The sequence below is a fragment of the Erithacus rubecula genome (assembly GCF_903797595.1).
Source record: "Erithacus rubecula genome assembly, chromosome: 4".
NCBI lineage: Eukaryota > Metazoa > Chordata > Aves > Passeriformes > Muscicapidae > Erithacus > Erithacus rubecula.
The window spans coordinates 4,360,024-4,370,174 of NC_136686.1; the positions used below are offsets into that span (position 1 = coordinate 4,360,024).

At 52.5% G+C, this 10,151-nt stretch overlaps 2 protein-coding genes across 2 annotated transcripts in view; one reads left to right on the forward strand and one right to left on the reverse strand.

Moving 5' to 3' along the window:
* DENND2A (DENN domain containing 2A) overlaps positions 1-6,203 on the forward strand; it is a 56,848-nt gene extending 50,645 nt beyond the window's left edge. Inside the window, exons 16-20 of the mRNA XM_079303394.1 lie at positions 1,040-1,081; positions 2,491-2,608; positions 3,647-3,886; positions 4,632-4,718; positions 5,492-6,203. Of these exons, the coding sequence (XP_079159520.1) occupies positions 1,040-1,081; positions 2,491-2,608; positions 3,647-3,886; positions 4,632-4,718; positions 5,492-5,523 (519 nt within the window). The 3' untranslated portion in view covers positions 5,524-6,203. The remainder of the gene's footprint in view (positions 1-1,039; positions 1,082-2,490; positions 2,609-3,646; positions 3,887-4,631; positions 4,719-5,491) is intronic.
* Positions 6,204-7,018: 815 nt separating this feature from the next.
* Positions 7,019-9,956, reverse strand: LOC306801776 (uncharacterized protein). Its single transcript, XM_079305146.1, has 3 exons — positions 9,517-9,956; positions 8,627-8,753; positions 7,019-7,881 (listed from the first exon to the last, which is right to left on the reverse strand). The coding sequence occupies exons 1-3, from the start codon at positions 9,910-9,912 to the stop codon at positions 7,850-7,852; spliced, it is 555 nt and encodes a 184-aa protein (XP_079161272.1). The 5' UTR covers positions 9,913-9,956; the 3' UTR covers positions 7,019-7,849.
* Between the last annotated feature and the right edge of the window lie 195 nt (positions 9,957-10,151).

A 10,151-nucleotide genomic window follows, 5' to 3' on the forward strand; every position in this document is an offset into this window, starting at 1 on the left:
TGCTCCTCAGGTCAGCACAGGTGCCTCATCAAAGCAATAAATAAAGAATTGGATTCCTGGCACACAAGGGTGAGCACAGCAAGGCTCAACGTGCTGAGGTGTTGGGATGGATAGGGATTTCACAGGAAGGTCTCACAGATGTGCATGTTTAGCAGAAAGATCTTTGAATGTAGAAATGGAACTAAGTTTTGATATAGAATAAAGTAATTGCTGAGCCAGTTTTACTAGATAACTAAGAAAGCAAAGGCTATGTAAGTATGTGAGCTGGAAGGGGTTTCTATAGCTCAAAGCAAAGGATAAATCCACCTCAAACAGAAGATGTTTTTACCAAGCAAAAAGATTTCATAGGCAAACAAGAATGCCAGCATTGCAAGTAGAAAAAAGTCTCTGAATTTTCCACTGCAAGAAAACAGAAAAACAACTTCTAGCTTAAACTGTAACATACTACCCTTTTGTAATTAAATAGCAACTTAAATATAATAATATTAGTAGTTATGATAAGCTACAAGATATTGATTAGTTGTTATGTATTATGGTGCTCAGCAATGAAAAGTATATAATGCATTGTAACCAGAACTAGAAAGGATTTCAGACGAGCCTACAGCAGTGAAAAGCTGTAGGCTAGGTCCTTGTCACCCAAGACCCATGAATTGCTGTATCATGTGGATACAACAAACAGCATTTTAAAGAGCCAGGCTGGAGTCCTGCATCCCTGTTTAGGCACTAAGGGAGGGATTTCCCTCCCTGCCTCCCAGGAGACAGCTGTGCAGCACACAGGGAGAAAGGCTGGAGCTGTGACCCTGCTGTGCAGTGAGGAGCACAGCCTGCTGCTGTCCAGGGTGTGCTGTGGTTTGCAGTGACATCCCCAGAAAGCCACAGCAAGGGCTCTGCCCCTGGGTCATGCTGGGGGCCTCCTCCAGCTGCAGGGGTGGGTAGGAGGAGCAGGGAAGTGTTTCCTCCACAGCAGTTACAGATTTAGATAAACTGTGATGATGGAAATAATTACTTCCCCTTTTAATTCTTGCTCTTTCATTCTTAGGTCCTCGTTGTTGACCTTGTAAACAATCGGTTTCTGAGACAGGTGAGCAGAGCTAATTCTTTTCTCCCCTTTTTCCTCCATAACTTACTTCCACCTGTGTTTGCTGACTGCCTGGCTGGATGGATCACTTTATCCCCACTCAAAAACCAAGGCAGGGCTTGCAGTCAGCAGCATCATGGGGTTGCTATGTATGTATGCAACATCAGCATCTCAAACTACAGCTGTTGAGGAGTAAATCATTGGGAATTATCTCTTCTTTTAAGAGGGAAAATGGTGATACTGTGGGTCCTTAAGTGTCATTCTGTAAGGCAGAGGACAGAGCTGGAAATCCTTGGCTCAGCACTGTCTGCTGGGGAGCTGTGTAGGTTCTTTCAGCCTGTGCCTGTCAGTCCATCTCCCATCACACATTCTGCCCTGAGTTGGAAGGGAGCCTTGATGATTTTTTAAAAATCCTTATTGCCTCAGGATCTTGTGATTCCTTTCTCTGGTCCTTGCACTGGATGGGTCAGAATCAGGAAGGTGGTAGATGGCAGCAAAATTGCCTGCTGATTTTCATTTCCCTTTGTTGTGGAGATGAGGAAGGGAAGGGGATAAATGAGCAAACACACTCCTGGCCCAGGCAGCTCTTTTTTCCCAGAGCTCTTTGGCAGATCACAGAGCAGTGCTGGCAGCAGTGCTGTGCCTCAGCCCCGTGACTGAGATGGGGTGGGAAGATGGGACCAGTGCTCCTCCTGCTGCAGGGAGCAGCAGGCTGAGATGGACCAGTGCTCCTCCTGCTGCAGGGAGCAGCAGGCTGAGATGGGATCAATGCTCCTCCTGCTGCAGGGAGCAGCAGGCTGAGATGGATCAGTGCTCCTCCTGCTGCAGGGAGCAGCAGGCTGAGATGGATCAGTGCTCCTCCTGCTGCAGGGAGTCTGTGGGTGAGGCCAAGCCCTCTCACAGTCCTCACTTGCCAGCTGCCTTAGTTCTGGGGTAATGCTTTACCTTGCACCTCTCTTCTGGAGGCTTCAGCTGAATCAGCTGACTCAGCCAACTCAGCCAGGGCTGGTTGGAGCTCTGCACAGTCACTGGCAGCTCCTTGGCTCTGGTGCTCCTTGGGAATCCCTTATTGCCAGTGTAAGAGGATTGGTGCCTGAGCAGGGGCTCTGCTCACCTGGCCACCTGCCAGCATTGTTCACACTCCTCCTCTTCAGGGCAGAAGATGGTGGGGTCTCTCTGGGCAGACATGTAGAATTCCTCCAGAATAAGGAAATATTTATGAAAAGACACCCCTTTCTCCTTCCTCTTGTGCTTCTTGCTAGTTCTGCTTTGGGTGCTGCTGGGAATGTGCCAAGCATATTATGCCTTCTCCCTCTGCTCATGGTTCATTCCTAGTGCTCCCCCTGCTGTGCTGGGAACAGGGTAGGAGATGTTTTTGTCCCAGTCCCTCAGGAGGTGGCTCTGTCTTTCAGATGGAAGATGAGGACTCCATCCTGCCCCGCAAGCTGCAGGCTGCCCTAGAGCACATTTTGGAGCAGAGGAATGAGCTGGCCAGCGACAAGGAGGAGGGTCCTGTCAATGGCAAGCAGGGTAAAGCACAGTGCCTTTCAGCTCAAAAACCTGTCTTTCCTGCCTCTTTTTTATCTGTCACTTCTTGGAGGAGAACTAGGCTTGTATTGAATTTAACACCACAGGTATTGGAGGAAGGTCAGGATTTTGGTTATCTTATCTCTTCCCAGCTCTGGCCATCCTTCCTTAGCATTCCCTGCTCATTCCAGGGAACACCTGCACTCCTTTTCAGTGTTCAGGGTTCTCTCTGCTGCTGGCCATGAGTGATGCAGGCTCCTGCCGGGGACAGTCACCTGCAGAGCTGCAGATCCATGTGGCTCATGGGTGACTGGGCTGATACAGCTCTCTTGGGAAGCAGTATGGGCATCTCCTTGGTGCAGAGGAGCCTGGAGAATGTGCTGGTTTTGGCTAGCACAGAGTTCATTTTCTCCACAGCTATTATGGGGCTGTGTTTTGGAATTGTACTGGAAATTGTGTTGATAATACATGGATGTTTTAGCTGTTGCTGAGCAGGGCTCACACTGAGCCAACACCTTTCTACCTCTCATCCCACTCCATCAGTGACAGTGACCCCAGATGACCAAAGAGATATTCCACATGGAGTCATGTTCAGCATATAAAGCTGCAGGAATAAGGAGGAAGTGGGGGGTCATTTGAAAATAGGGCATTTTGTCTTCCCAAATCATGTGTGCTGGAGCCCTGCTTTCCTGGGGAGGGCCGAACATGGGAGCTGCTGACTAAATCAATTATTTTGCTTTGCTTGTGTGCACAGTTTTAGATTCATCCATTGAGCTCTCTTTATCTTAGCCCTTACATTTTCTCACTTTTACTCTTCTGATTTTCTCCCTCATGGGCACCAAAACAAAGCTTGGTATCTTCCAAAGCAGCAGCAATTTGGTCTATTTCCATGACAAGCACTTCCTAGGATGCTCTCTCTCCTGAGCATCTTTTTCTCCTCAGTCTGGATCTGAAAAAAGCCAAGAAATTTTTACCCAGAGATTTTTCCTAGCACCTTCTTACAGCACTATCCTCACCACTACCTCTTTGTTTTTCCCTTAGAGACCAGCCCTTTGAACGAGGTGGTGTCCGAGGCCTTTGTCCGTTTCTTTGTGGAGATTGTGGGTCACTATTCCCTGTTCCTGACGCCCACGGAGCGCGAGGAGCGCGCCCTGCAGCGCGAGGCTTTCCGCAAATCCGTCTCCTCCAAGAGCCTGCGGCGCTTCCTCGAGGTCTTCATGGAGACACAGATGTTTGGGGGCTTCATCCAGGAGCGGGAGCTGAGGAAGCAGGGGGTCAGAGGTGAGGGGCTCCCTCCTACAGGAGCAGGGAGATGCTCCCCTGCCACCACCTCCATCCCCAGCTCCGTGGCTGGAGGCTGCAGTGGCTGTGCAGGAACACCAGAAGGGAATCTGGTGGTTTCTTGCAGTGTCCTCCATTGTGTGTGCCTCTTCCATTCATGATTGAATTCCACTGCAGGAATGGTGTTTATTCTTGCAGTCCCTCATGTCCTCTTCTTGTGTCTGGATTGGTCATGGTGCTTTTGTCTAGTAGAAAGTTTGGATGCTCTTCTCCTTCCCAGAGCTGCTCCTGCAGTTTCACTCCTGCTATCCCACAGTCCCAAGAGCTCTGCTGGCAGCTGAAATTTCTTATCCCTGCTGCTGCTGCTCAGTGCTGGCTTAGCAGCTTCCTCCCAAGCATTAATAAGCAGAGGATGCTTGAGTAGGTGGCTGAGTAGAAGAGGTAAATTCTGCATGATGATTCCCCAGATGATGTCACTCCCTGGGCTTAGCTGTGTTCGTAGCAGAATGAAGGGAGGTACATTCTGTACCCTACAGCTCAGTCAGCCTTGCAGTGGGGAGGGAGGGGGCAGAACAAAGCTTCTGTGCCAAATCTGGCCTCAGCTGATGGAGGAGGTGGGGTGAGTTGTTCTCTCTCCTGTGCAATAATGTGTGGGTTAGCTGAGACAGTACATTTTCAGGTGTGCATTCTTACTTGGATTTATGGCAACACAAGATAGAAGCTGTTCATTTCTGTCTTCCCGCAGGTCTGTTTGAGGTACGGGCTCAGGAGTACCTGGAAACACTTCCCAGTGGGGAGCAGAGTGGAGTCAATAGGTTCCTGAAAGGCCTAGGTAAGGAACCAGCAAAGCCCTTGGATTCTCAGGAGGGCTGGTATTCTTGTTGCCTTCAGGCTGGGCAGCACAGAAGCTGCCCAAGGGTGGCAGGGCCTGTGACTATGTGTGGCATCCAGTGCCTGGCCATGTGTCCCTGTGCTGGCTCACTGGTCAGGCACTGTCTGGAGCCTGGTGGGGAACCAAAAGTTGGGCCATGAGCTGTATCTGTGTCTTCTAAAGGAGACAGGTGGGTCTGAGGAGGCAGTGGAGCCACAGTGACTTGGGGATGGTGGATGCAGGTCCTGATGGGGGATTGACACGGTTTTCATTGCCTCCAGGTTTGCCCTTAGGGATCAGCAATGGGAACTGCCCAGGAGTATTCTAAGATTGAATCTATTTTTCACTGTAAAGGGGAACTAGCCAAGAGCTCCAGACTGAGGTTAGAAGGTCTTGGATAAATCACTGGACACAGTGGCTGTTTGATTAGTTGTTAAGATCACATCCCTGGTGCTCTTGTCTGTTCTTGGCCATTTAAGAGCAGCAGTGACCTGCACAAATGGGCTCTGGAGGGTGTGCCTGGGAGCTTGCAAGGTCCCAGCCTGCAGCACTGCTTCCAGGGAATGGTCAGAGCTCTGCATGCCCCTGCTGCCAGCTTTGCAGAGCAGCTGGCTGTGGACAAAGAGCCAGGGACTGCAGCAGGGCCAGTACACCATAGGACAGAGGTGGTGGGAAATGACACCTGTTTTGCCTTTCACTGTGGGGAGTCCATTTCCTTTTCTCTGTTTCTTCAGGCAGCAAAATGAAATTCCTCCACAAAAAGTAAGAGCGAAGCACATCCTCATTCCAGAGAAGAGAATGGCTTTACCATTTAGCAGCAATAAATCACTCATCAACCATTCCCATTCAGCCTGCTCCCAGGAGCCTTGGGCAGGCTGGCCATGGCCAGGACGTGCTGCACAGACCTGTGGTGTTGCAGGAGGCTGGGATGGCTGCAGGGCTGCCTGGACACGTTTCTGGATGTCTACAGTAGCAAGCACTGGACCAAGCACTCTCTCTGAACTCTGCACTAGCACGTTGCAGGCATCCCAGCAGATTGGATCTCTTAGCTAGTCAATTCTTTATTTGGTTGTATTTTTCTATTTATATTGAGGTTAGAACAGTTATTAACCAATGACTCTTGCCCTGCCTTCTCTCTGCCTGGTGCTGCAGGAGGCCAAAGCAGGACTCCCATGGGGCTGAGCAGGCAAAGCTCAGGCGTGGAGAGGAGGAACAGAGATGTGTGAAAGTGGATCTCTGCACAGCAAGGACACTGAGAGCTGCAGGGATGAGATGGACTAGTCAGGAGGAGCTGCCAAGCAAGGGAAAAGGGTGAGGGGGAACCACTAAACCTACTGAGGACTTGCTGGGCCAGCCAGCTCCCTGGGTGGCTGTACCAGGGAGTCTTGGCACAAGGAGAGGCCTTTCCTCACACAGTGTAATTAAAAGCAAGTTGTGTAAAAGGCATGTGGATCCAGGTGTTTTCATGGAAAGGGGTGAGCTGGGCCTTCTAGCATCAAGCATGAGCCAGAGAGGACATCAAGCAGCTGATCCATGACTTGGACAGGCCCTGAGCTTCCCTGTGAGTCTGAGAGGTGAGGTGTCCAGCAGCTGGCTGGAGCACAAGGTGGAGCTCACCTGCAGGCTCCTTGCTTCCCAAAGGGCTCTTATCTCCTATGGTGGGTGCTGCTGCTGGGAAGCACAGCAGAAAACAAGCAAGGGCAGTGTCTGCTGCTGCCTTCTGTGCTCCTGCCTGGGCCTCCTGCTCTCCTCTGTCCATGGTCCAGTGGAGGTTGAGGCAGGGCAAGCAGCACCTGGAGCATCCTTGAGCACCGTGGAAGAGAGTCTCCTTCCCAGCTGCTGTGGGTACCTTTGCTACAGCTCTGCTGTGCTGGGCTGCACAGCACTCCCAGAGGCTTTGGAAATGATCCCTGTGCTCCATGGGCTTTGCCAGGTGAGAGGACCTTTCTGACCAGCAGTGGGGTTCAGAGGACCTCCATGCCACACCAGAGCAGAGCAGTGGGTCCAGTGAGCCTTTTGAAGCCATGCCACCAGGTAGGATGGGCAAATGGCTCTGCTTGAGCAGGGGCATGGCCCAGGTGACCCCCACAGGTCCCTTCCCACCTCAGCCTGTGGATCTGTGGTGAGCACAGTAAATGCTGGACAGCTGTGGTGTCACACCAGGCAGGAGGCAGCACCTGCAGCTCTCTGCCCTCCCAAATTCTGTGCAGGGACAGAGGAAGCAACAACAGAGGGGCTCAGAGAAGCCAGCAGCACCTACTCCTGCCCCCACCCAGGGTCCCTCAGGGTGTGCTGAACAAAACTGGTGCCACTGCACAGTCACAGGAGGTGGTGGTGGCTCATTGAAGGGAGTGCAGTGGGGTTTGAGGTGAACCAAATGCTGTGCTTTGGTTCTTATTTTAGAAGGAGTTTTTAATGGAGACATCACAAAGCTTTGCAAAGCTGGGGTTACCCCCACAGCAGTGAAGGTGACCAGGAAGCCTGCAAAGCTCTGTGGGATGCTGAATAAAGCTTATGTGGGGCTCAGCTCCAGCCTTCAGAAGCAGGTCTCCTACATGGTCCCACACTGTCAGGCCTGCTCCTGGGGACTCCACATTTCACTCCTGAAATGTTTTCACCAGTGTGGGACTTGGCCTTCCTTGGCAGGAGCTGTGGTAAGGAGAGGGGAGGGATCCAGGTTGCCCAAGGCTTAGCTCAGCTTGAATTGGTGTGTGAGCATGCTGAAAAACTGGCAGGTTTTACTACAATATCCTAATGGCTCAAATTTAAAAGGGTTGTGAAATAGCCCTGTTTGCCTCACTGGGGAGCTCCAAGGGGGCTCTGCACAGGGCTCCATGAGCATTTAGTGTGTTTATTTGCCACTCTCAGGAAAGTGGGAATCAAGCCTAGATAGTGCACAAAATCCAAAGGGCGTGTTAAAAAGCAGCAGCATGAGAAGTACAATGAAAAAAAAAAACAAACCAAAACATTTACAACTGTGTCATTAAGGATTTTAAATGAAATTTGGACAGGAAGTGTTGATCTCCAGCTGCAGGACAACCTCTTCAGCTTCAGTTTAGCTGTGCTGCTCCAAGATGAGCTTGACTCTCCATCTAAGGGTTCTGTAAGCTTTGGAGGAAGCCACCTGTAAGGAAAAGCCATTAGACCATCTGTGCTTGCTCTGACCATGGGTCTGTGTGTCCTCCTATGGAGGCTGCAGGTGACCAGAGAAGACTGAACAGGGCACATACCCTGGGGATGCCCTGTACACACAGACATTGTACTGTACACCAGCATTAGACTTGCCTACTCTACATGCCAAGGGTTTCCTGCACCAGGAAACTGTGTTTAGTAGCTTTGGATGAGTTTCTATTCCATGACTATGTGCATGTGGGTGTAGGCAAATGTGCTGAGGCAAGAGGCCAACCTGGGGGCAATATGGATTTGCCAAAGGGAACTGGAGAATCAAGACACTGGTTAAACATTAAAAGCTTGATCTCTGCTCCCCAACAGCTCCTGCCTAATTAAACAGCTCTCACACACCAATGTGAGCAGCTCTGCAGGGCCCATGATGTGCAGAACTGCACTTGCTGACTCCCAAGCTACTGGCTAAATCCCTAGCTCTGTACTCCTCCTTGGTTTTCCAGCACAGGCTGTTGGTGTCCTGTGATATCTCAGGACACCAGACAAATCCCAGCCCTCCCAGAAACTTTTGGGCATGTCCCATCCACCATGCAGCTGTTGATTCTGTAGCTACTGCTGGCAGGACAGACAGACCCAGCCCTGCATGGGGCAGTCATCCTTGGCCTTGGAGTGTTTCTGGGGGTGTGCTTGCACTTTGCTGCATCTGGAGATCCCTGGTGCCAATTGCCAGGAGGCTCAGAACTCACCTGTCTGCCTGGAGACAGATTTCAGGTTGCAGGTGCCAGCAGGCAGCTTGCAGGTGTAGAGCCCCAGGCAGCCCCCACAGTCAGAGGGCTTGTGGCAGGGCTGGGACTGGATGCTGTGGCAGGAGTGCTGCAGGGAGAAGCAAAGAGTGGCTGCAATGCCTGTGGCAGCCAGGAGCAGCCCAGTGACAGCTGCACCATCACCGCAGCAGCAGGACAAGCAGCTCACCAGGGTCTAGAGCAGCAGCTTCATTGCAATTAACTGGAGAAGCTGGGGCCCAAGGAAGTGCTTCCAGGGGCAGTTCACTATTGTTTTGGCTAGAAGCACTTTAAGCTGGCCCCCACAGCCACAACACACCCTCCAATGCCTCTGCTCTTTTGCTGTGGTGGCACCTGGCACAGCGTCACCCAGCACTTTGTGGTTAAGGCAAAGTCTACTTGTGCCACCAAAGTGCAGTTTGGGTTTGATAAAGGAGAAGTTGGTTGTTTGTGGGATGCTGTGCTGAGCAGATTTCCCTCAGGGCAGTGCTGAGAGGAGCTGTGCCCACTGCAGAGCTTGGAGAGCTCTGTCAGCGCTGCGGGGAGTGAACATGAGATTTTGGAGGGCTGGGGCAGGACTGAGGGCAGCACATGGAGACAACTGCAGCCAGACCTGCACTGTCCTCCAGAGCTGCTCCCCACCTGCACCCACAGCCCCCACTCTGCCTGAGCTTTACCAGGTGCCAGCTGCATCTGGGGCTCTGGGGGTGTCACGTTGGGACTGGCACCTGATGTTTGCAGGATGGCAGATGCTCAGCAGCTGCTCCTGCTGCCCCCAGCCCTGTCTGATCCTGCCTGCTCCCCCCAGCCCCCTGCCCAGCCCACCCCTGCAGCCCCAGGCAGGCAGTGCTCACCGTGTCGCTGTTGAATCTCCCGAAGTCTCTCAGCTGGTGGCTCAGCCTGGCCGTCCTGCTGCGGGAGGGCTGCCCTGGGAGCCTCCAGGGCTTGCCAGGGGGCAGCTGCTCCCCACTGCCCACCAGGGCTTTGGCCATGGCCTTGGAGGACCTGGAGCTGGGCTGTGCCTCTCTCATCGCTTTCCATACCTTGGCCAGAGCGTGGCTCCTCTCTGAGCCCTGCCCAGGCAGCTTGTCCCATCCATCTCCAGGTGGCCAGGGGGCTTCTGCAGGGCCCCCAGCCCCTGCCTGCCTCTCCAGGCTGCTGGCCTGGAGCCCCAGTGCCCCAGATGGTGCTGGGGCTGGGCAGAGCAGCACCAGGAGGAGCGTGGTGACTCTCAGTGCCTGGACATTCATCCTCAGGTCCTGCCTTTGCTCAGGGTCCTCCTGCCTGGACAAGGCTGTTGAGTCAGTAACTGAGGTGAAAGCTGCTTTCTTCCCCCTGACTCTGGATCCAGGCAAGGTAATTTTTATAGTGCAGGGACATACCCTGGGGGCACAGCCCTTTTCCCCCGCCCCTGCTGTGTCCCACCTCCCAGCCTGTGAGCAAACCCAGCTGCTTACCTGGGCCCCAATCCCCCTCCCCTGTGTTCCCA

Excerpts from the sequence above, each read along its gene's own strand:
- LOC306801776 (XM_079305146.1), bottom strand. The coding sequence starts at position 9,912 with ATGAATGTCCAGGCACTGAGAGTCACCACGCTCCTCCTGGTGCTGCTC. Across the intron at positions 8,754-9,516 it reads GGAGATTCAACAGCGACACG|CACTCCTGCCACAGCATCCA; the intron begins GTGAGCACTGCC and ends TTCTCCCTGCAG. Across the intron at positions 7,882-8,626 it reads ATCTGTCTCCAGGCAGACAG|GTGGCTTCCTCCAAAGCTTA; the intron begins GTGAGTTCTGAG and ends TTTTCCTTACAG.